The 26,753-nt window shown below is 36.0% G+C and overlaps 1 protein-coding gene across 3 annotated transcripts in view; it reads left to right on the forward strand.

The window, feature by feature from the left end:
* Window positions 1-26,753, forward strand: part of AFG1L (AFG1 like ATPase) — a 76,770-nt gene that overhangs the window by 26,735 nt on the left and 23,282 nt on the right. For all 3 annotated transcript variants that reach the window (XM_054062128.1, XM_054062129.1, XM_054062127.1), the window contains 4 exons: window positions 660-790; window positions 6,108-6,207; window positions 9,142-9,200; window positions 24,972-25,054. In XM_054062128.1, the coding sequence (XP_053918103.1) occupies window positions 660-790; window positions 6,108-6,207; window positions 9,142-9,200; window positions 24,972-25,054 (373 nt within the window). The remainder of the gene's footprint in view (window positions 1-659; window positions 791-6,107; window positions 6,208-9,141; window positions 9,201-24,971; window positions 25,055-26,753) is intronic.

A 26,753-nucleotide genomic window follows, 5' to 3' on the forward strand; every position in this document is an offset into this window, starting at 1 on the left:
TTCTCTTTTCATTTCTGGTCATTTGTTCTTAATCTTACAAAGGTTTCTTACTGCAGGATCTTTGTTTTCCAAATGCTTGTTCATTGTGAGAATTGGAATTGTATTGGAATACAATCGATAAGACAGTAAGATATAATAATCTTACTTTGTGCCACTATCATCATCTTTACATTTTAAAATATTTGTGTTGGTATGTCTGAGTTCTTTTAACTGAATACATTCTAAGTATACCTTCAGAGCATGCAATGCACAGAGCTCTGCCATTGATTTGTAAACATCATAAGGGTTTTTCATATTGAGAGAGAAGAATAAGATAGAAAATGACAAATTACAAAGTGAAACTGAAACTAAGATCACAATTTATAAACTAATTTATATGCATTTTTAAAGGATGAAGTATAGGTGCATGGCATTCAAAGGTTCTTTGATTTTTGTTTTACGTATTTCTAAACCAGAAAATAGGAGTCACAGAATTGGCGGGCTTTTAATAATTTCCTAGATGTGGTTGAAGGCTGTTTTGCCCTCTTGAAATCGGACTAAATTTGAAGGTTTCTTACTTGTACTGGTCTGGGTTACTTTTTATTTGGTAGCCGAATAATTTTGTTCTCTCTATCTTAGAAAATGAAATAAGAAATCATTGTTCTTTTCTAACAACTCAGGAATACATCGCCTTAAGCAGAGCTTGCCAAAAAGAAAGGCAGGATTTATGGCCAAGTCATATGACCCAATTGCACCAGTGGCAGAGGAAATAAGCGAAGAGGCTGCGCTCCTATGTTTTGACGAATTTCAGGTAAGAACTCGGAGGTTACTCCTTTACTTCAAGGCAAACTTTATAAAATTACTTTTAGTCTTAAAAAATGAGGCCTTTTACTGCTAATACAGTATTTGAACCATTGGCCAGTAGTGAGCTGTAGAAGTTGAAGAGTAGAATTAATTTCACAGTTCTGAAGGTGGTGGTTTTTGTTTTTTTTCGAGGAGGTACACCACCAACTTGCATCTTAAGTTGCCTTATGGTGCTTTCATTTACCAGTCTGGTTGTGGGTGCTACAAGCAGGTGTTAGAGGTTTGTTAGAGGCTCATGGGTGCTTCAGGACACCATCATTCTGCACTGAGTCTGTACAGTGCCCAGGAGAGTAGTCACCTGATACTCGCTTGGCATGCCTAGTCTTTGCTGCAGTTCGTGTAATGCAACAATTAAGGACATAGAAATAACCTGTCAAATTCAACCTCCCTTCTTTTCTAGAGTTACTGGAGCATTTGGCATGGCATCGCCAGATTATATCAATGTTAACTAACATTTTAAGGAACTTTTATTTAATTAGATGTGAAAATTAAAGATAAACTAATAAAATCATCTCTGCCCAAGCTAACGTGGTTATTTTATTTATTTTACACAGCTTGTGAATTTTGTTTTAAAGGCATGCCACAAATTTAAGTGTAGAATTGTTTTATAAAACTTTTTAGTAGAGAGTCTAGAGGTATTTGGCAGCTCTAATCAACTGAGATTTTTTTGATTCAGAGAGAAAATGTAGAGCAAGATAGGGACAGATCTGTTAGATCTCAAATCACCAATAGTAAAAGAATCATCTGTTAGCTGCAAATCATTTTATGCTCTTAAATTGTTAAGTTACTGAAATTGCTAGAGTATTTTGTATCCCCTAGCTGTTATTTTACAAGTCTGTGCACCAAAGAAAATAATAGGTTTATGATCAGCTCCTTGAAGGGGATTTTTGTAGCTATAAAGTAGTAGATGTTCTTGTTGTAAGTTACTCTTACATTTTTCAGCTAGGAGTACTCCTTTCATTTGTGGTTTCAGAATGTGTGGAGTCATTGCAGTTGCTTCTATTTGTGCTTTATCTAATGGATATGAATGCTGGGCTTCCAAATCTTGCAGTATAAAACCTAAATACAGAGGCAGTTGTAGTTATACTATGAAGCAATGGGAAGGATTGGAGAGGACAGGGAAAGATATTAACTGTCATGACATCAAATGATCAAATGGTAGGAAGAGGCAGTTTTACTGTGCCATGTATTAGTGTAAATACTTGCTTTTCTCTATAAAAATTCCCACTGTTTTTATATTCTGGTGTTGCTGTGTTGCCAGACTATCGTGTTTCCGCATTTTAAGGGAATGGTAGTTTTCATTTCCAAATTGACTGCCTGCTCCCCCTGCTGACTTGCTTGAGGTACATCAGTCACTTCAATTGCAAAAATCACCTGGTTTTGTCGGTGGGTCGCCGTTGGGAAAGTAATGCAAGAGCTATGCTATAAAATATGTTTCTAAGACTTCCTATTCTTACATAAATTTAAAAAAATCTACTCGTTCTGGTGTATTAATGTTCTAAATTCACAGATTTCTGAACAGCTGGATTTCTTGACTGATTTTTTGTAGCGTGGAACGCTGCGCAGGCTTTGCCTACTGAAGGAGTCCCAGCTTTCTGCAGCTTTGCAGGAGGCACTGAATTTGGGATAAGAAACATTCTGCTTAGATATTCATGAAGTAGTGCAGCGAGCGGAAGAGCAGCTCACATGGTGACTCAATTAACAGTAGTAGTAAGGAGCTATATCTAATCCAGGATGTTTGCAGCTCGTTTCCCCGGTGGAGGTAATGGCTATTTTTCACTGAGGTCTGAATCACTTGTATTTAAAGAATTGCTAGATTAAAATGAAAATGGAAAGAGACACTAAACATAACTGCTCTGCTTGCAGGCAAAGCTGCTGTCTGTTTTGACAGATGGGAAGTCAAATTGTGTCTGTATTACTTTGGCAAAACACTTATGGGTGGAGGAAAAATCAGAAAACTAAAAAATCAGAGATTTGCTTGAAATGCTTCAGGTTGCTTTCAAATACCTGCTAAAAGAAAGGAGAATAAGTGGAAAATATTTATCTTAAGCTTAGAGACACGGATGACTGATATTGTACAAGGGACAGCAAAAATTATTGTTAATGCTCATATTTCAGAGGAAACTAAATGCAGAACTTCAAAAGACACAAAAGCATTGCTGAGGTTTCACTTTCCTCTTTGACTACTCTAAAACAGAAGGACTCGGAAGTGTACTTCTTGCAAAGCCTAGAGAACTGTTGAACAAGCAGAGAGCTGACTAATTTATGTAGAAAAATATTTCAGTACTTTTAAAAGTAGTTTGTTGAGTTCCAAAATGTTGTCATATTAAAAAAAAAAAATTGCTACATGTTAAATGTTTCTTTTTACAAACATTGTATGATAGCCAGGGCTGTAGTGATGGCGCTAAGCTTCTGAATATGTTCATTTTGAAAGAAGATTTTCATCAGCATTTACCTGAGCCACAGGCTCTCAGGTTATTAAAACATTGCTACTTCTTACTCATCTTTGTCATGCAGTTTACTGTAAATACTGAAGTTTCGGTTGGGTTTTTTTTTTTTTTTTTTTTTTTAAATCATGGAAGTCTCATGCCATTCTGAAAATATGTCCTTATTTTGTAGAACCCTAGAATGAAGCCATTTGTAATTTGAATTTTGAAGTTTCTGAACACGGAGGGTGGCCAATAAAAGAGACTAGTTATTGTTTAGCAATCAAATACCTATACACAGGCAATTAGAAGCTCTAATGTGACTGTAGCCTATATTAGATAGTATTGATAATGAAAACAGAATCCTTACTTCTGGGTAAGCTGGATGATCATACAGTGTTAGTCTTTATATATAGCCATTGGTATCACTTGGACTTAAAGCAAACTACAGTTTAGGGAGTTTTTGCCAACCTGCATGCTATTAAAAGCTCCTAATAAGGAATTAGACTCTTATTTTTGCGCTAATACTAATTACTGATAATACATGCTTATGTTTGTCATTCATTTACGTGGAACTGTACCAATCAGTGGATGACTGAGTCTCAGGCACTTACGTATGTAAATTGACTATTAGTCTAGTGTTTTTTTCTTTTTTTTTTTTTTTCTTTTTTTTCTTTTACGTGAGTCATAATGGAAAGCAGCTCTAGGTCATAAAAATCTTTCCTCTTAAATGCTAATGAAATTTCTCCATTCTCTCCATTAGCAGGCTCTCCTTATTGGCAATTTGTAGCCTTTGCTTTTGTTCTCTTTTGCAATGAATGCTGGTTACAATAAAAAACATGAAAAATGATGATGCTTTAGTTACTGTCTTATACCTGCTTTACCTTGTAGAAATTTTCTGTCTTTCCCAAGCAGTACCAGATGAAAATGAGCTCATATTTGAATCTTAGTTCCCAAAATGTCTCTTGCTCTTTGATAGAACTTATAACAGTTCTCATTAATAAGGTACTTCTATTGTTTTCTTTTATGTGAGCATTAATATTCTTTGTCTTCCTATTTTCTAAAGGTAGCATGCCTTATACTGTTTTTAAACAAAAAACTTTGTATCGAAATGATCTACATAGTACATTTTTAAAACTTTGCTGTTAAATTTGCTATGTGAAACAAGAAATTCAGTTACATCTAAAATGCTTATACATACTGATTCCTTATGTGTCTTGCTTATTAGGAACAGGTAAAGTTCTTGAATTTTAATAGGCAGAAAAAATAATTTATCAGTAGGTGGGTGCACGAGCTGATATATTAGACTTACAGTACAGTAGTGAATTAGTACATGCTTTTTGGAATATCACATCTTAGTAATCAGAGGTGTGAAAATCTGAGAGGTGTGTTACCTATTGTGGAAAAGCTTCTGAAAAAGGAAAATAAAAATTGCATATCGGTGCATTCTGTAGGACTAATTAGAAGATATCTTTGAATGAAGAGAACTGGTGCTTACATATTTTTCGTAATGAACACATTATTGCTTCCAAACATGCTGTCTGAAATGTAACCAAAGTCTTTTACTGTCTCTAGTGTAGAATTGCATTTTTTTGATGCCTATAAAGGTCATTTAGAAATGGAGAAAGGATGGCGGGTAGGATAGTGGAGTAAGGAAAAAAATCATGGTGGTTAAAGTCTTTCTGTAGATGTATTGCTGCCACGATGTACACATCTAAATTAGCAAAGCACAGCAGTCTGTCAGTCTGTTGTGCAACAACTGTATAACTCTCAGCATGCCACCACTTTTTTATTTCCTCAGAACTGGGAGTCTGTTTTGGCAAGTCAAAATACAACAAGCGACTATGTGATAATCAAAGGGAATGCAGGAGAAACAAGTGTAATGATAATAAAGTTGGGTTTACATGTTAGGATTGCTGATCTCAGCTCAAATATAAAATTTTGTTGCAACAATGAGGGCTCTTGGTTCAGAAAAAATTATTACCTTTCATTTGTGCAGAGTGCTTTCTGTTTTGTGTTTCTCTCATTTCTTGGTACTGTAAAGCCTGTTATTTAAGCTAAACAGATATTTGAAGAAATTTTACTTTGTGGCTTATTTTTTAGTCTTATTTTCTTCCCCCTCCCCAGTAGCGCTCATCCCACCCGTTTTTATTTTTTGTTAGTGTTTTGTGCCTGAAGGTTAGAAGAGGCTGACTATGCTGGAAGTGACTGCCGTGCCTTTTGATTATTCATGGACAGTAATAGAAGGCACTTAAAAAGAACAATGAAATTGCTTATTTTTGTGATGGGCCATCTGTTGAATTGTTTTTTGCAACAATCACACAATAGTATCTATGTCATATCATTCTATTTTCAACAGCAGCTGATTATGTATAGTTGGCTACTTGTCTTTATTTCTGAAGTCCCATGACCATTTAAATTCACCTCTGCAAACCTTTACCTCAAAGGTAATAGAAATGTAAAACAGCCGGTGTGTATTTTCTTTCTGTCTTCTGGTTTTTTTTTTCACTTGTTTCTAATTGATTAGGCCTCTTGAATGTTTAGGTCTGTTTTCTGTGTCTCCCACCTGTAGTTTTATAATAGAAGTTAACATGGAATCATTTAGCAATTGGTAAAGAAATGATGGAGTTCAGCAATAAAGAGCAGGCAAGTTTTGAGAGACTGTGGTACATTCACTGCTTATTAATTATCTCTTTTATTTTTTTCTCACCAAGCAATAATTAGAATCTTTCTCCGTGGCTTTCACTAACAAGCATTCTTCCTAGCTATAAAGCCACTTGCAGATCTATTGCAGCAGAAGCTAAAAGCAAGATGAAACAAATCTGTTGTCTTCTGCAGGTCACTGACATTGCTGATGCCATGATTCTGAAGCAGCTTTTTGAAAATCTGTTCCAAAACGGGGTTGTCGTTGTGGCAACATCTAACAGGCCACCAGAAGGTAAAAACAAACTTGCTATTAGTATTATCCAAATACAGTGATTCTCAGTATCTTACAAAACAACCATGTTACAATCATATAGTATTTCCTACTAATAAACTCTCCAGTCTTCAGGAATCTGAGATACTCCAATTTGTGTGTCCCACCTCCCCCCTTTTTTAATATCCTTAAGGATGAAAGGCTTTTCACTAAGTCTTACTTCTCTTTTTTCTCAAACTCAAGGTGTTCTTCCCACAGTCCTTCTGCGTTTTCTGATCTTACATACTCTGTTCAAACCAGTGTGAAGGTACCTGGGGACAAGGGACTTCAGGAGGTGTGAAATATTGCCTCTGTTTTGATCATCTTCAGGGTAGGAAAATACCATATTATCCAGAAGAGAGGAGAAATGAGAATACATTCTTTGCTGGTTTCTAACTCTGAAACTTGCAGACTTGATCCACCAAAAGAAAATGCCTTATCAATGTGCCATCTTCATAGCCTGGTTTGAGGTCAGTTGTTGGGAATTACTTAGGTGGAGAGTTGTTTCCATTTCTATCTATATTTTTAGAGTGACTAGCTAGGTGCAGCCTTCTACAAAGTCCCTAAATCTGAATGGGTTTTAGCCAACAGTAATTGTAATTATTTTGTAGAGGAAAGAAATGTTTATTATAGTGTAGCATAATGCACGCTTTCTATGCAGCTTTTATGACACTTAGAATCATAGAGTAGTTTGAGTTTGAAGGGACCTTAACGACTTCAGATTAATTAATTTCAAAGGTTTGCAAAAAATACGATTTACAGTATGAACTGTAACCGCCAGTTAATTTTTTTCTACAAAAAAGTAATTGAGTAGAAGAGAATCACTGAAGATTTACAGTGCACTTCATCTTAAAAAAAAAAAAAAGAACAAAACACTCGAATGTTTTTCCTAGAGTGGGAAATAAATCCCCATTGTTTAATTTTCTTTGTTTGAGTGAACAAAGTGAAATCATAACTGCTGTAGTTGGGTAACTGTAGAAAATTTGGACACCAGTGCCTCGTTGAGAATTATCCTTGTGTTTTCTGAAGCACTACTCTTTAAAGCTCAGGATAGGCTGCTATTGTAACTTGGGGAGGGATTGCCACATCTTAAATTGAGATGACAATTTGTAACTGTTATCGTCATATAGGGTTTTTTAATACATATTAAGCCACTGTGTACACCTGAAAGACATCCACTTACTAGCTGACCAACAGAGAATGTCAAGAATGGCGTCTCCAGAACTGATCTATGTTGTAGTCCAGACGTTGGTCAAGGCCTGTCTCTTCTCCCCTTCTCACTACTGTGTGCTCACAGTGTGTGTCTGAAATCCTCCCACAGAAAAGACGTGCTAGCATAGGTAGTATGCTCCATCAAGATTTAAGACAGCATTGAGAGATTGATTTCTTGTGGATAGAAAGCAGAAAAGTGACTTTTTCATTAGAGAGCAGATGTATCTAACTGCTGGCCATGTTAACCACCATGACCATATATCCAAGACTTAAACATGTTAAACTTCTGCCCCAGGGAAATACGAAGGGAAATACTCAGGTGTGTTGTTTGAGGAATCCTGGCTTCATTTCTCCAACATTACTGTTTATTTTTTTTCATCCTCACAAAATAGGCATGTAATATAAAACTCACAGCCTTATTACTTAGAACGAATAACAGAAGTAGCTATCTTACAGTACTGGTACATATTCACCATTCTTTTGTAAGTAAATATGCAGTCGGTTGCTTTTTTAACAAATATATAGGTATACTGATTTCCAGAGTTGTGACGAGAATGGTACATGGCTTCATTTGACTTCGTAATTGGAGTGCAGGATCACCTTCACTGATAATTTTGCTAAATATTTCTGTGTACAAATCCAATTCTGTGAAAACCATTTTGTTAGTGCTCTGTTGGTTTCTCATGCATCCTGTATCTTCTGTCCACCATGAGGTGCTGGCTGAGCATCAAAGCTGTACCTTAGTTGTTGCCTTCAGGCAGTACGGGAAATGAAGATGGTATTAATAATCTGGAACACTCTTCGTGGGAAATTTTGGTGACATCTCTGTCAGGTGTCTGTATTCTCTTTATTTTTTCCTCCCATCAATCATAGGTGCTGTACTGCCTTCTTATAAGGCTTCCTAATACTAATGAAAAAGAGCAGCCCGTTGTACGATCTAAGTGATAACATTTTCTATGAACAAGTCATTCTGTTACGAATGTGTTGAGCAGTTGGACAGCTAGTTTCTAGAAAAGAGAACTTAATGCTGTATAAAATATAGAGATAAATAAGATGTAAAATGCTGCTTTCCGGTTTGGTTTTATAATTTGACTTCTCTACGAGTGCAGATTTGCATTTTGTTATGTAACATTCCAAATGGTTTTAAAAATTCAGTTGTATTTTTAGCAACTTTGTGGAAGTTTACTTTTTTTTTTTTTTCCCCAATATGGATGACGCTTTTTCTTGCTTTCGAAAAGGGAAGCATACCTGGTAGAATTTTTAGAAGATAAAGCGTACCACAGTACGCTGAATAAGAATGGTACTAATTTTGTAAACTCAAATAGCATATTTTTAGCTTATGATGGGTTTTTTGCCTTACAAACATTCTGTTGTATACCCAGCATTACAAGTCCTTTTTTATATCCTCACTTTAAAACAGTGCTGGTCCTATTTCTTCTGCTAAAATCAGTTCTATGTCATTAGAGATCTAAGTCATTTTCAACTCCCTGCCTTTCTCAGACTTTCCCAGGATATTCCTTTTTTCCTTAAGAATGTATTGAATTTTTATACAGCAAAGGAAGAGAAATCAATTTCAGCTCTCCTTTTCTGCCTTTTGTTCCTCCTCTCTCTAGCGACACTGTGTTTTATTTGCCAGAGTAAAAGACAAGCTGACATTGTTATTAAGACTAAGTAGCAAAATGGTACTGATTTCCTTTCTTTCAGATCTCTATAAAAATGGTCTTCAGAGAGCTAATTTTGTACCATTCATTGCTGTGCTGAAGGTAAGGAGAGTCACTTGTTAAATGCTTTTCAATTTTGTCTGCTGTATTGATAAATTAGAGAATTTTACTGGATTGCTTTGATACTATTTTGAAGAGAAGATGTATATGCTTTAACTGTATGGGGCAAAAATAATTGAAGATAAGGCAAAAAGGAACTCTTCCTTTCTAAAAATAACATGTCTTAAAGGTGGACATTTTTAGTATGACAAAAAATTACCTTTTTGACTAAGGTGGCAGGATTTGTTTGAACAGGACTTTCTTACTGGTGTGTATATGACATGTAATATGAGGTCCAACACAAAACCCCAATACTGTGCCTGTAACTGTTTTTATTCAGCAAATTAAGAAAATCAACTGCAATCACCTTCAAAATAGCTCCCTTCTGAGCTGACACACAGCTGCATACAATGCTGCCAACACACAAAGCAATTCCACGGTTCATTTTCTGAAAGGCTGTTGAGGATCTCCGTTGTTTTTCTTTCGCATCTTCTGCTGACAAAAAATATGTTGCTTTGACCTTTGGGGTCTCTTCACCGTAAGCATCAATCCTTAATTGAAAAGTTCCCATTTGGGATTTCTTTAGTTTCACAAGAAAGTTGATGTTAACTTAGTGTTCACTCTTGCACACTGACATTTTCTGACCTAGGGTAAGAAGGCATCTATGTCTGAACACCCAATTGCTTGTACTGGATGAAACAGTCAAGTTGAGCCCTGTCTCACTGTGACGGTTAGAACATATTCTATCGCCATCTCTTTGTTTCTTCCCTTTCACTCTTGCTTCACAAGCTGTAGGTACAGTCTTGGGTTTTTTGGTGTCAGACTTCGTATAGTGTTCCTCTAACAGTTATACTGTCTTGTATTTGTGGACATCTTACATTTATTATGCCAAAAAATTTTGCTGTTCTTTTGGTATAAGGGAAGTAGTGTTTGGTATGTATCTCTCAATTAGCTTGTTTCTGGATCTTGTGTGTAAGGAGTTTTCTGAATGGGTATTTGTGAGTCTTCACATAATGTTCAACACAGCAAGTTCTGAAGCAAGCTCCTGGAGTCTGCATGTTGTGATGTGATGGGCCATAACATCCATAATTGCTTCATTTAGATTAAAAAATGGAGTAGTGTTTCTCAATGTGAATAATACAATCGGAGCTTATTTTGGTGTTAAAATGAACATATGCCAAACTCACACTTTTAAGGGCTGAGCAAGTCACAGATATTTTAATTCACAAGCTCTGGTTGTATTGCTACAATGTCGAGGGCTATCATACAGCTCCTATGTCCTTCTCCACCTGGACTGACATAACGGGAAATGGAAAGAGCAGCACTTCCCTATCTCACAACTCTATTGCCAGAATAAATACATAAATAATGTTAGCTATATCAATATATAAGATAAAAGAAAGGTGAGGTAGAGTTTAGGGTAACTTTGGCTTAGCAAGAGGAAGTATGGATTTGCTGAATAGATACACTGGTTAGATGTTCCTGTCCTGGTGCTCAGCAGTAAAGCAGCTAGCAGTGCCTTGGGTTTTCAGTGGGGCCTTTTGGAATTATAAGATTGCTTAATTGCCTAAGTACCTTGGAAAATCCCATCTAATGTTGACATTTGAGCAATTACCAGGTTTCAAAGTTGATGTGCCATTGACGTGAATGTGGCACTCCTATGTATCTTGGAATGGTTGAGTACTTAGGCCAGGAGGTTACCAGCGAAAATGGCTCTTACCTAGATGGCTATAGAAAAGTAAGAAACATGAAAGTAAATGAACAACCACTTCCACTTAAGATTCCTGAAAAGAATCTGTAGCTGTCTGCATTGGATGCAGGAGAGGTCCTGATCACAGAGCATTTTCAAGCATAGTAGTAGTTTCATATGCATTTGCTTTTTGAAATGTGGCATCCATGGCAAATCTTTCTTTTCTATGTATCTTCCCTTGCTTGCCTTTTATTTTGCTTTCTTGGTAAAGGTAAGGCTCTTTCACTGATGATTGGACTTAAAGAATGTCTATCATGTATGTTGATCTGTAGTTTCTTTTCTTCTCTTTTTGGCTACCTGAATTAAAAAAAAAAAACAAGTAGTTTATGTGTACAGAACTTCTCATTAGGACTGGAAAAATAACCTAAATTTTTAGAAGCAGAGTTGTGGATAAAACACTGAGAGAAGCCCTAAAGGTGGATGGATTTAGAGCTGCGACAGAGGATGGAGTAGTGCGAAAAGAAACCAGTAGCACAACCCACACTAGAGGCAGATGAACATTACCATAATAATGAATGAAAGGAGAAAAAAAAAAGGTTTCACTCAAAACTCTATTCACAAGGGTCTTTCTAAAATTCTGGATCATGTGTTATGGGGTTTTTTTCTACCTACACCTTAATGTTTTAACACTGCTCTAAGTATATCTGTTGTCAATGTCACTTTAATAAATGTTACCAATATAACATGATTCTTTCTCCAAAACGTAGTGGCTGAAAGGTGGATCAGAGGAAGCTTGTCAATAAATGCTTCTCTGACTTTAGTCAGAGAATTAAAAGGTAATGGTGAACTATTAAAAGTAATAATTAAAATATTGTCCAAATTTACATTTTTAATTCAGCACATCAGAAGTAGGCATTAAAAAAAAACCCACACTGGAATTTGTTTTAAAGTAAAATTTTAAAAAGTGACCTTTACATCACAAAGGCATGAATAGAACTAAATTGATATTAAGGCTGTGGTAGTTTTAGCCATGCAGATATTGGCCTCCCCAACATGGGCGTAGTCTGTACTATTGCAAAACTGTATCCTTTCTCATGGCAGTGGTGTTAATGGGTGAAATAACTTCTGCATCATGTTTATGATTCCATGTGTGACTTCAGGAAATGTAAAGGTATATGCTAGAGTATATATACATGGAAGTATAATGGAAAAAATTTACATTGGATGCTTGTAAATGTGATTTACTTTCTTCTGTACCTTCACCTCATTTCAAGTGCCATGTGTCTGTTAATGTCATTCTTATCTAACCCACTCCCTGTTGGTGGCTTTGACAGCTTGGACTAACTTCTGCCTTAGTTTTCTCCGAACTCAACTCTTCCTGCAGGGCTTTTGTTTGATGTTTGGTGAATGGGTGTGATTGAGTGGGTTGGGTTTGTTTGTTTGGGAAATTAACTTTTATGATCATAAATCTTAAGATAAGTCTTAAGCACTAAAAGTAGTTCAAGTTTGACACAGGAGCTTTGAATTCCTTTAAATATTCTCCAAAAGATGAGATGAATGGAAAGTATCAACAGTACATTTCTGTGAAGAGATGCTTCACTTGAAATAGATTTCAGGCTGTTTTCATTCAAGGCATAGTTCCTAGATACCCTAGTCACTGTTATACAAAAATATTTCCCTTCAAACGATCAAAAGAAATGTTTTTTTTCCTAGGCCTAGAACTACTGATGTTCATTCTTGCTTTTGTTGTTGGTTTTGTTTCTTGGGGTTATATAATTCCAATACCTGATTTTGGGTTCTTATTTCTTACAAATGTAACTACAAACTAATTTCTGTGGAATAAGCAAAAAGGTGAAACAGGGCTCTAGGGAACATACAATTACCTTGCAAAGTTTGTCTGTATTGCCTTTCTAGGTGGTAGATTGCTGGGGACAAGTGATAGCTGAATGCTTGCAGTCAGAGAGGCAGTTGATGCGTTCCACTTCTTAGGGCCAACATAAAAGTTCTAGGTACCAAAGCTGGTGGCCACATAAAAGCTCCAGGTCTGTGTAGCCGGGCAAGCCAGTAAGGCTTGTGCATTCCCTGTCCAATTCCAAATGTATCCAGGTGTTCTGATCTTTTGAAATCTTAAATAGTTTGAGATCTAATTTTTCACCAATTCTTTAATCCTGTAATTTAAAGGGGTAGTTTTCATAAAAGAGGAAAAACTCAATTGATCATTGTTGTGGCTAAAATTCTTTGGGATACAATATCTTTTATGGAAGGTCTTAGTTTCTGCAACAGATAAGAGTGCTGCTTCTGTCCATGAAATTTTGTGAAGACAGGGCTTTACAGTGATAAGAAGTATTTGGAAGGAAAAATCTTATAGTTCTGTAATTGCAATTAGATTCAGTCCCTTCTGATTGAGCTTGTAATCTTGCGGCATCTCTTACTGAGCGTTTTAAAGTGCATGGAGATCATAAGTGATTTTTTTTTCCTACAAAGGCAGTTCTTGAAAAGAAAAACATACATTGCTCACAGTTACTTTGTTCGAATGCTTAAAAAATACTTAAAAAATGTTAATCTAAACCAATATGAAATACAAAAATTTAGAATTCTAAGCTAATTTTAAAACGTGGCTTACATTTGCTAAAGATACATAGCTTTAGGATCTGAATTGAGGGTCTTCAAAAAAAGGTGAAAGATGCTTTAATTTACTGGTTTGGCAGCAGTCATGGCAACATTTTAATTTACTGGTTTGGCAGCAGTCATGGCAGCATTTTAATTTTTGCAGACATTTAATGATTACGTTTATATCAACATTTAACTGTTCTGGAATCTTAATTCTGTGACTAGTTCAGTGTTTTGTTCTCTGGGCAATCAGAAAGGAAAGCTTTTCAAGCAGTTCGGTGTGTAGAGTCTATAAGTTAAATGAACAGTTTGTGAGCTTCCAAAGGTCTCCTGAAACCATATAGTGAAGTTTTAAAATGTCAAACTGATTTGAAATACCAAATGTGCAACTTTGGCATTTTGTCAGGTTTTCTTCATGCAGTAAGCCTCCCCGCACTAAATTCTAAATGGGAGTTGGGAAGTTTTAGGGCCTTTCATAGCCTGAGTATACCTTTAAAAGGCACAGGTCTAAAAATGTTTGGCTTTGGCTACCTGTATTTTGCTTTAAATAAAAAGAAGACTCAACTGCAAACTTGCTGTCTGTAGGACATGAAATTACTGGATGCTTCCTATAGTGAACTTTTTTTTTTCCCCCTGTTCTACTATTAGGGACAAAATCATTATTTATTTTAAAGCTGTTTGGTGAAAATGACTCTTTAGTGGTAATCATCCTGTGCTCCTATCAGCTAGAAAGTAGTGTATTTTTATACGCTGTATTGTTCACTTTATCAAAATTGATTAATGATAATTTATTGACATTGTTGCCTGTACTGGTTTTAATTAAAATACACCCTTTCTTACAAAGCAAGAAATGGAGGAATTTAAAAGTATTTTCACTTTTCAGTAATTTAGTGTGAAAAATACTCGTGTAAAACATTTAGAGCTGTCCCTGAGGAAATTGTGGGAGTCCGTTTTGTACAAAGACATTTGGTAGATATAAAATGTCTTTGATGGTGCACTCAGCTTTTGTCCAACCACCTGTGTGAGAAATGCAGGGATTTGTTGATTGGTGGATCTGCCTCTTTCCACTCCCCCCCCAAAAAAGTCATCTTCTTGATGAAATTGATTTGTCAGTTTGTTCCAGTCTAATGGTGTGATAGCCCAGCAGCTTTCAGTGTGTTGAATAGTTAAAACCTGCTTTTGAGGTCAGTGTCAGCCACTCTGACCCCTGTGAACTGTCACCTGAGTCAGAATTGCAGGGATTATGCCTTTGATATTGTGATGGCTTCGCCTATCAATTGACTTTTTCATTACTGAAGATGTTGGGCCTTTTGTTTCCCTTCTTAGTATGTAACCAAGCAAACTCCTAAGTAGAAGGAGCATTTGTTCTTGTTCTTTCTGTCTGCAAGTAATAGAAGTGCTCATCTTTTGTGAGGCATACCTAATTAAACATAGAAAAAATTAAAAATAGAGAATACAGCATGGTTGCAAACATTTTTGTGCTGAGCATCAGTATAGTTTCTGGGTAATTTTAGTTTGACAAATTTGTAAGACTGTTAACTTACAAAATGTTGTATTTAGAAAGCAAGGTGTCAGATTAGAAGTTACCAACCCTTTCAGCATTCAGCCTTCTAAGCCTCCATCTGTGTGTGTGTTAAATTTAAATAGAAGGATTATTTGAGTTCTGTAGTTTGGAGCACGTAAGTGTTACGATGTTTTATGATGTCCCTATTACTTTAGTGTGCTCTCTAGATTTTAAGCTATTCATTTCATTTACCTTCTGCCTCTGATTTACACACACACTTGCTTCAAGGCAGTTTGTTTAGATGCAGATCAAAACTTTATCTAAGGATAAAATAGTTGCTACTGTAGCTCAGTGTTGGGCTCCCTGCCTTCTCCTTTCCTTTGTTAGGATTTCCTGAGTTCTTGCTTGGTTTGTTTACTCCTATATTAAAATGAGTAAATCAAAGCATATCATAGATATGGAATGGTTGATTCCTGCTGTATCAGTGTAAATTAGTCTAATTGCACGTGGCAGTTTTATTTGCTTGTGATGTAATGTGAAATGAGGTCCTGCCTCCCTCCAAAAAGCCCGAGCCAATTAATAAAGCTTTTAAGCTCTTTGTCACAGGCCACCGTGGAGGTCTGCAGAGAAGAACTTTAATCCAATAAACATTTCATTTAGATCATGAAAAGAAAGCATGAGGAGAAGCTCCTACAAGAGAGGGTGTTACCAGCAGTTCTGGCCACGAAAAGATGTGAGGAATTTGCCAAATTAACCAAGAGGCCTTCATATTTAACACAGAAATGTGTCAAAACTAATAATAGAATAATTTAATTTGACTTGAACCTTATATTGTTAAAATTCTAAGAAGCCACAACTGTTTTCTTCAAAGACTTTACTGTTGAGCAGGATGGACAGGGCAAGGGGAGGTTGTGAGAAACCCAGATAGCAAATAACACTGGCCGTAGCTGGTGGAAAAAAAAAAAAAAAAGGAATAGATAATTAGGTGTAATTAGCGTGTATGAATTGTTGTCTGCCTGCCCTTGGCTTGAATAAATTTCAGAGAAAAAAAACCCTAGTGGTGAAACCGCTTTGATGTAAGAAGAGTCATTGTGGTTTGGCAGCATAAAGGCAGTGTTTTATACTTCTTACATAATGGTTGTGATACAGAAAGAGTGAATGGACCCTGCACCCCCCAGCCTGCTTTACAGCAAGGACTTTTGGATTCCCTGGAAACAAAATGCATCAGAAGTTTTCAGTTGTTGGTAATGAGGTAGTGGACCTCATCAGAGCTGAGCGTAAGCCATCTTTAGCTTTTGTTTAGCTCTTAATCGCTATTTTTTTTTTCGTTCTGGGAAATCCAGTTTTGTAAATCAATACTACTTTTTTTTTTCTCTTTTTTTTTTTTTTTTTTCCTAGCCTGCCAACAGTTCTGGCAGGAGCAAAGGCTAATACTGGGAAAAGAAATACAAATCAAATGTTAAACAGAAAAACAACAGCAAAAAAGAAATCTAGACAAATAAATTAATCCAGGGTATAATTCCAATGAAGTACATGTATTAGGAGTGAATTTGACCCTTAGCTTACAAATCATCACGTTATAAATTCAGAGTGAACCCTTGGCATTTGTTTTTCACAGAACACCACAGCTTGTTTATTAGGACACTGAAAGTTACAGTCAGTATTGGTTCTTTAGCAAAGCTGGATGTTTATACAGTGGTTTGTCAGTGGTTTTGTTGCTTTTTTTTTATTTTATTTTATTTATACTTAGTCCGTGAGGAAGATTTTTTTTCCTAAGGGATGTGAAATGGGGAGAGCTGTTCAGTGTAATTCTTATTGCATGGAAGTTTACTTTGCCATTCTTCTGCTCCCTGGCTGGAAAAAGGAGAGGCTACTTGTCTCCTACCCGGCACAGCCACATCTGTACGTTCTGAATTCTTCCACTTTTGTCTGAATATCTGAAATACTATTCACAGAACAGTGCATTTTAAGAGTCTCTGTCTTTATTCATGTACCATTATTTTACAAGTTAATTGTCTATTTTTCCTCTTCTTAGGGGGTAGCTGATTTGTAGCTAGACATGAAAATGTTATTGAAAAGTTGTACAATAGATCGTATGTTCCTTGTGGTAGCAAAAATAGTGGGGTTTCTTAGTTGTTAAAGTTTTGAAGGCTGTAATGTAAACTTGTGCAACTTCCACTGAATTAATTTTACCTCTAAATTTATCTCTGTTAAACTCTTCAGTTTAAATGTTTTTGTCACAAGTGTAAGGAAAAGATTAATTTAAAAATTATATTGGGCAGTATCATGGATCTCTGTGCTTTAGGTCCATTTAAAAATAATTCGCAAATAAGGTATTTGGCATCCAAATGAACCCGAGCATGATTAGTTTCATTGATACTGTTCAGTATTCTTGGATGACGTTTTGGAAGTTTTCATCAAAATTAGTTTTTGTGGATTTTTTTGTTTGTCTTGGGGAGTATTTTTGTTGGTTTTTTTTTTAAATTTTGTTTTGTTACAATGTTTATAATTGGAACAAGTATTGTAGCAATTTCCGTATTTCATTATTAGAGGAGTATATGGGGAAAAGATGGTAAAAAAAAAAAAAATCAGTTAACCCCTTAAAGCATTGCACTATTTTGTACAACAAATAGCCTTTTGTAGTTGAAGTTGATTTGACCTGTGAAAGGCAACACCTGAATATCATGCAAGACTAAGTAATTATGCCTGATTATAAGGGTTCTTTTTCAGGTATAGGTCACAGGAAATTCAGTTAGGGTAGAGTATGTACAAAGCTAAGAAATATGCAGATTTTCTGTTGTAAGGTTGTGTAAAAATTATTTACAGTTAATACTTGCATAAAGGTTAGAAAGGTTGATGAAGTGATATTTAGTTTTGCTTTACTATTCACTGTGTGTCAGAATGTAATTATGACTGATTCATGAAACTGTCTTGGCAATAAACCATCTTTATTAAAATGCTGATCAAGACAAGAGCTGACAGTAATAAAGAATAGAACATTTTAGTCTTGTTGCTTTTGAATGATTGCTAATTACCCCAGAGGTCATGTATAGTGCTTGTGAGGATTCATTGACATTTTCTTTAAAGTCTACTGTTTCAACAACATCTGAACAGGGAGACAAAAGCTGTACGCACGCCGAACAATGCCTGGCTCAAGTTTTTATCCACCACAAAATACCTGATGATTCCCTTTCTCCTTACCCCTCTCCCTGAGTACATTTAATTCCCATGAATCTATGTAGCAGAAAGTTAGGAGAATTACAAACTCGAAATTACAAAAGGGCATGGATAAAAGGAAGCAGCCCTTTGAGGGTCCTGCACTTGTTCCATGCTTGCTCATGACTTAATGGTCTGTCTGTTCTCCTTCTAGAGCTGCACCACAGAGGACACACTGCACTTAATTTCATACGCTTCTCTCAGCAAGCTGTGATCAGCTGATGACTTTGAGAATACACCAAAGTTAAAACATGTGGATGTGCTGTGTAGGTCAAAATATTTTTTTCATGACACGCTGCTTTTTTGCTTGAGAGGATTCTTGTTCTACCGCAGTTATGAATCATTTGGGAAAATGCCAGTTGTAATGGTACCCTTTGGATGAAGAAATCTTTTCTTGAAATAGCTTAAGAAAAAATTCTAAGAAAGAAAGAATATCATGGTTGATAATCTAACACTACATGGAATCAAATGATGAAAAATAAAATGGTAAAGTGTAATGAGCTCTGTTTACCTGAGGAATGCTTTTTTCTGTTTCTGGCTGAGTTCTCATCACATGTCTACGTGTTGTGTGATGTGAGAGAATTTTTCTCTGTTAGGCTAGGTGTGAATGTATGAGAAGACTGATTGCCAATGAACATTCTTATTATTTTGTGATTTGCTGGAGGGAAGGAATTTCAATGATCCCGTGTATTGTTAATGGAGACCAAATCAGCAGGACAGATGTGGGGTATATTTAGTGGGATGGGAAGTTTTTGGATATAACCTAATACAAAGAGTTAGATGCTGAGAATGCACTTAAATGTATGTCTACATGGAATTGATTCCTTTTACTCAGAAACAGTGGTTACAAGTTACTCTTCTCAGTTAGGCATGACTTGGTTATTAATAGTAGATGTTCTAACATGCTTGTTAAGAACTACACCAGAGGCAAAGATTGTTAATTGTGCAGCTTTGAATGCCTGGGGATAGGACCATATTCTTCTTTGCTCATATGGAAAGTGGATCTGATACTGCAGATGCTGTGCTGGTGCTGGATTTCAAGTGTCTGGTTTGACCCAAGTGTGAAAAGCTCAAGAAACTCGTTGTGGGAATTAAGGTACTGATTTTCCCAAGGCGAAGCACTCTAGTATCTCGGTTCCCTTACCCCTTCTCTGCATGCCCTTAGATAGGGTTTGTCTAATCCTGTGGGCTGACAGGGTGATATGGATGATTTTGCATGCTGTTTTTTGTTGTTGGGTTTTTTTTTTAAATGCCATTATAATTCGCAGCAGTGGATGACAACTGGATTGACTTCTAGTGGTCTTCATTAAGGCTGAGTTATGTACTCACCTGAATTACCCAGGGTCATGAGCTGATCACAGTATTTTAGCTCACAGAGACACATCGTGTTTAGTACAGTGGACTACAAGGAAACACGTGTCTTGAGAACTTGTAGGTTATCCGGTTAACTAGGATGGCCTTTTGAAATTTTCTGAAACCTTTGTTCTTCTATCTAACAATCTGTCATGTTGTGTACTTAATTTTCTTGAGCAGTTAAGCATTTTAATAGCAACCATTCTTGATTGCAGCAACAAAAGAATACTAGAGGTCCTTACAGGAAGAAAAAGGTATTTCTATTGGTCTCTATTTAATAACTTTCTACAGTAGGTATACTAAAAGTCTAATTTTATCTATTTTATCTGAAAATTGTCATTTTAGGTATTCTGTCTCGAGTTGAGCCTTGAGGCTTTGTCTTTTTTCCTTCTGGAATAAAAAAGTATTTCTGCCACTTCAGTGGAAATGAGTGCATGATCATGCAGTATTTTTAACTTACTAATTGCGTTTTCAATTCTGTAATTGTATTTGTTCTTTGTATACATAAATACATAAATGACTTCAAAATAAATTGTATGACTAATTAATTTTATGCATTTGAATTGAATAGGGTAAGCCAGACTTGAAATATCTCAATAGAATAGAAAATCTGTTGGAAACTGTGGATGGTTCCACAAGAACAAGCTAGACTTAACTGTGGCTTCAATTTTAAGTATTTATTTCAAAAGAAAAGTAGAAATTTAGCCCAAGTAAATGAAATTTGAAAGTTTAAACCTCCATCTTAAAAAATGGAAAACAATAGTTGTAGTCATGGCTTTGACAATTAAGTACTAACGATCTGAGCACTCCGGTTAGTGCTTTGGCTGTTGATTAGGATTCTACGGTGGTGATTAGTGACTGTGAGGATGCAATCACATTTGTAGGGTTTAATCAGTCCAGTGCTGGAGAAGTTAGTTCATAGAGAAACTACAATGTCTGTGTGTAATCTTAGGAGGGTTTTTCCCCATGCTGCAAAAGGATTTAAGTAGCAGAGCCTGCCTTCCTCCCCCTCCCCCTGACCCTGAATTTGCAGGGATTGTAAATAGTACTATTGATTTTCTAGTTTCCTGATGACAGGAGTATGTCTTTGACACCTGTGAAATGAGGAGAAGGTGCATGGTGGTACTCACATATGCACCCCCTCTGAGGTTCAGTATTTAATTCTTATAATTGTGCAAAATTTGTTTGTCCATGCTGTGCAACCATGTATCTAGTTTTCATTTTTGTAAATCTATTGTTTTAAGTGCTTAGCTTGGACATATGTGATATTTTGGTGTGCTTTATTCTCTTCTATTATACATTCTGATTATATGTTGTCTTTTTAGCTTTTAAAGCGTTTATCTTGAAAAAGTTATTTACAAATATGAACATTTTACCCTCTGCATTCCTGTGAAGCAGGTGAGTGAACGTTTATGTGTGTAGAAACAAAGAACATGATGGGTACTCTTGTCTACAAGGGAAAACCCAAAAGGAAAAACTTATGTATCTGTTCAGCACATGGCTTTGCTGTAACCTTTCTGACTCTCACTTTGAGTAAAGGTGTTCCCCCTTTAGAACTGTCTCCACCTGCAGGTTCTTAACTTGGAGGAGAAGTGCTGCTGTTCCTCCATGGTGGTGCAAGCAGTCCACCCAGTACTGCCATGCAGTTGACTGGTGCTGCTATCACGCCCTTTCAGTTCTCTACTGCGCAGAACTTAGTTTGTGTAAATAGTGTTGCCCACACCAGTGCATGTTTGTATGCTGTTCTGTTGGCATTAATTTCTTCCACATTATTGCTTAATGGTTGTTTATTTTATTCACACTTCTGTTTGATTTTTTTTTTAATGTTATTTTCCAGTAGTACCTATAGATCTTTACTGTCATATAGTTGCATACGGAGAAAGTTGTTCCTATCCTACAAAGCTTGTAATCTAACAACAGCATTCGCATTTAACTGGAATATTTTCTGGGAGCGTGTTGCTACACAGGTGATAAGGTTTTGTTTTAATGGCAGGGGCCATTTATTTTATGTGTATTTATACAGTGCCTAAGAGAATAGATGTGAGTCAGCTTTGAAGTGTCTCAGTAAAAATAATTAATGATCAACAGAGGTAGGTATTTATTCACATGAACATATAGAAGCGTTAGGAATTCTTGTTGTTGTTTTATTTTTATGTAGGACATGGGCTTCAAATGGTTGAAGTACCCAGCTGAAAAGAGCATTGATCTGGAGAGGATGAAAACAGAGATTCAAAGTAAAATATAAACCAGAATTTGACTGAAAATGCTGGTTTGAAAAGTAGGATACAGAACCATGTTTGAAAGATAGGACAGAAATAAGCTGAAAAAGCCCCCACAAAGCAAACCCAGAAATTAATTAGGAACATCCAAGGAGCAGGGTAGTAAAATGCCAAATGTTTTCCGAAGAAATGAGTGTCTTTCTGTTCCTGTTAACTGACTCCTAATTCTATGCTTATATTGTGTGTTACAGGAAACTGCTGTATATTCTCTTTTTCTATTTTGTATGTTTGGTGCAGTTGACTTTCACCTCCTAATGAAGCAAAACCCAGTAGGACTATAATGACTGCATTTTATATATCTCTGAGCAGGATGCTGCTATTGTCTTTCTGGCTGAAAGGTCCTATAGCCCAGAATATCTAACAGATATTTTTGAAATAAACTGTATAGTGTTATAGCACATTATGATTAGGATCAATAGTAGTACTTTATTACGGACGTACAAGACAAGGTGTATAGGTAAGAGAAATACCTTTCATTTAGGCAGTGTAGCTTAAAAAGGGCCCAAAGCCATAAATAAGCTTTTGAGCATACAAGCTCTTCTTAACTAGTGTTACTAATGATAGCAATTTTTTCTTGAATAGTGATAATACTAATTACTTTAAAGAAAGAGAAAAGTAAGAAGAAATTAATCTACTTCATAGCTATATCGATAGCGTTTACATCTACTGTTCTCGCCTCCAGGATTTGTTCATTGTAAGGTTAAATCATGGACTCATCAAAGGCCAACCACACATTTAAGAATTGATAAGTTTCTGAGCACAAGTGAACTTGTGTTGCAAGAAATACTGTTTCACCAAGTGCTGGTTTATATTTCAGCAAGCTGCAGTGACCTGCGTAATCCAGCCCAGTATCAGTCTGTATCTGAGTGCACAGAACGGCTGCCCTACTCGGCAGACGTTAGCAGCTGAGCCGCAAGCACTGCTGTAAATATCCACACAATACATGTACACCAGCCTCAGTGTTCAGGTGCACTTTTTTTCTTTCAGCCGTACCAGTATACGTAGTTCTGTGTTCACTCTTTCCTCTGTTTGTAATGCAGCAGTCTGAGATAGCAATAGAGTTAGTAAATGCATCTTGAAGGCCAGAGAGTGAGGCTGAATTCATGCAAAATTTCCTTTTTGTTGTTTCCAGGAAAAAAAAAAAAAAAACCAAGATGACAAACAGCATTACAAGTATTGGAATATCAAAAGTTAATCTGAATAATCTCATTGTCCACATAGCTGTACTAATGTGACTTCCCTGCCCCCCCAACATAAAGAAAGTAATACTTAGCTAATCTATTACTTCGGAAAAATAAAACAGTGGAAAGATGCTGAACATCAGTGCCTGGCAAAGTAAAGCTAAGTACACCAGCTTTGCTGTGAAATTTCAGGAATATTCCTTTTAGCCCTGACTGCCAGACTGATGCTGAAGAAAAGCTTAAACATCCTCCCTCCCTTGAGCATATTATTGCATGCTTCTGGAACTTTTTTCTTCTGCTCTGTTATTTATTCTCTTTCTTTGTAAGCTTTCACAAAAAGAAAGGGAATAGATTATAATAATATTGTAGCACCAATGCTATTGTGTTTGCAGTAGCCTTAGCCCAAGATAATGATTTGATTAGCATGGCTTTTTCACTTACCGGAATTAAAGATACATGGATTCTTCTGGGGTTCTGTACTTTCAGGGTGGTTTTTTTTTTTTTTTTGCCTTCTTTCTTGAGCTGTTTATCTTTGCAGAGGAGTTGGGAGTTTAAAATAGGTATAAGAGCCTTCAGTAATTGCCAAGGGCAAAAAATTAGTGCAGTGAGTCATCACAGTCACTCCTGCAGATATTTGTAATCTGTGTCCTATGCAAGGCATTTGTTCAAAAGGGCCATTGTTCCTTAAATCACTGATGATAGTTCTTCTAAAATTTAAGGGTGCTTTTTCCTGTGATGTAGTTGCTATAAATGGGATTTGACATTTCCAATTTTGATATTTGAATGTCCTCAAGGAGGCTTTGAAAAATTTGACACGTGGAATATGAAACGCTTAAAAAAAGTTTTAAAGGTAAACTAATAGCTCACAGTGCAGTGAAGAAGGAGAGTAATTTAGTGGACTCTATCAATCTAAAGAATTATAATGGTGTTGAATTACCTAAAAAAAAATTGCTTTAATTAAATTGTTAATAAGAGTATATTTTCTAAAATATTAAAACTTTTCCTCCCTTTCTTTTATAGCTCCTTTTGCTTCTAGCTATGTAATACCCAGAAGTTGTGTATGTTTGCAGTAGTAATAACAGATAAGCAGTTCCCTTTGCCAGAGAGTGTAAAAATTTGATCCCACTGAGGTTAGTGAGAATTTTGCTCTCAGCCTTAGGCCTTTAATCAAAAAAGTACCCTTTAGTACAGCTGTTTTTAAGTTTTCTAACAGAAGCAATTATTGTGACTACTCAGGAACATCTGTGCCAGTGGTTGTTACAGGTTGTTTAAAGGAACAAAACAGATGATCCTTTTCTGAGTCATTTCAGGCACTACAAAATTTAAACAATTTTTTTTCGATACAGAGCTGTGTTTATTCCCCTTTATGCTTTATTCTGTTTTGCAGCAAGACTTGGTGTGGTTCATATATTTGATGTTTGACTCATAAAATTTTTTATCTTCTTAGTAGAAGGAAAAGATAAAATTCTTTTTAGCTTATCGTATAGAAGTAATTTCAGTTGTCTGTGTTGGTAGAATTTGATTGTATTCTGTTAAACTTTTGTTGCTTCTAATTTTCTCTTTTTGAATGTACATTCTTTATTGTGAAAATAATTATTTTTACACTCTCCCCCCTCCCGCCCCCCCCAGCAAAGCACTGCCCGGAGAGAATGAGTAATATCCATCATCATTTCGTTTAATCTATATTAACTTTCAGTTGATGGACTTTGGAAAATGGTTAACTTTTTTTGGTTTGAGTATGTGAATGGTTTCCAGCTTATTTCTTTGCTTGATATTTGTAAAGGAGACTGCAATTTTGTGATCTTGAATTTCAGTTGTGCAGTTGATATTCATGCTGTTGCTTTATCACAATTGCGTGTCTTCTGACACAGACAATCATACAATAGCTTTGAGTAGAGGAAATCTATTATTCTATTATTGTCTTTTTTTTTGTCTTTGTAGAAATACTGTAACACAGTCCAGCTTGATTCTGGAATTGATTACAGGAAACGAGTGCTTCCTGCTGCTGGAAAACTTTACTACCTGTAAGTTTATCTGTAATATGGTATTTGCCCTCTTCCTTCTTATTAGCCGATAATTTCCTAGTCAATGGGAAATGAAAAATGTATAGTAGAATTAGCAGAGTGTGACTTTTCCTTTCTTTGCCTTCTGGTCCATTTTGTTCAGCAAACCGCCTTCCATTATGCCTTGATATTAACTTCATTAAACTACATTTTCAGTATCCACACTAGCATCATTTATAATGTGTGACTGAATAAAAACTAATTAGATTTTTTTGGGAGGTGTGGTGTTTGGAGAACTGAAGTGACAGATGGTTAGAAAGTAATGAATATCCTCTTATAAGAGATTGCACAATTCTCTTATAATAGAAGAACATCCTTATTGTATTTAAGTAATTAAGTATTTATAGAAATCCAATGACAAGGATTCATTTAATGTCGGGTATTTCCAGTGTTGTGGATTAAAAACCCCAACACCCTCCTACTTTGACAGATTGTTTCTGTTTATCCTAACAAAATTTCTTTAGCACTTTGTTCTGTATTTGCAAATAAATATATTTAAAATATATTCACAGTTGTACTTATGGTTGCAGCATATATTTGCATATATCTGCCTAATACAAACATCCTGTCTTTTTTTTTTTCCAAATACTTCGAAACCTTTGCATTCTAGATAATTTTCTACCTCATATTTGCTCTTAGAGTATTATTATTTGATGACACCCGAACAAGGCAAACAATAGCTTAACATGAGATTGGATCTTTCAACCCAACATATAATATTGATTCCAAAATGATATTTCCATTAAGGAAGGTGCAGTATTTCCATCAATGTGACAGGTATTTGAAATGAAGTATATCTGTATCCCTTTATGATAAAGTCAGAAATTATAGTTGTTTGCCTGGAAAGAGGAATACTGCTTAGCTGAATTACCACAGGTAATGCTGCCTGCTTCTGGAAGGAAATGACAGAATTTTACATATGGAAAACAGGTCAAATGCAGGTTCTGTGTCTTCAGTGTGTGACTGTATGAACTCGGGATGAGTAACTCTCATTTTGTGTTCTTGCCTGGCTCCACTTTCATTAATTTTTGTGATGTGTGCTTGGAGATGCTATCTGAAGCTGCCTCTGGTGCCTCAGAATTGCTCATTGTGGCTCTTGTTCCTGTGTCTACGTAGCTGTCCCTGCTTACAGCTCTGCTTATTGTGACTTTCTGTTCCGTAACTGTGGAGAGCGCCTCTTGTATTCTTTTCTCACCATGCTCTGAAGACAGGAAGAGCGCCTATGCGGTTTCTAGAAGGCAGTAGGCTAAACCTGGTGTTTATGGCATCAGCTCTCAGAGGTGAAGAAATATGAACAAAGCCCAGGAGTGGTATCCAGATAGAGTATTTCCTGGTGTTCTGCTGGAAAGCTGCTGATCAAGTGAATGGCAGTGATTGGTGAGAAGTCTGTCTCATGTTCTCTCACTGGAAGGATGCTGGTTACCTTTAGAACTTGTTGTGTAAATCATTAGGAACCAGTAGGGATAAAAAAAAAACCCTAAGAAATCCTGTAGCTAGCTACCAGTGGAAATAAGATATTTTATTGTTCTTTCTTTGTCTGAGGGAATCTAATTAATTCTTCTATTCAAACTTGTTCACTGGAGCTTTCAACCCTGCAGAACTAGCATAGTATGGGAGGATTTTTTATTTTATTTTGAAATTAGGTACTATACAGTATTTT

This window comes from Cuculus canorus, chromosome 3 (assembly GCF_017976375.1).
Source record: "Cuculus canorus isolate bCucCan1 chromosome 3, bCucCan1.pri, whole genome shotgun sequence".
NCBI classification, from domain to species: Eukaryota; Metazoa; Chordata; class Aves; order Cuculiformes; family Cuculidae; genus Cuculus; species Cuculus canorus.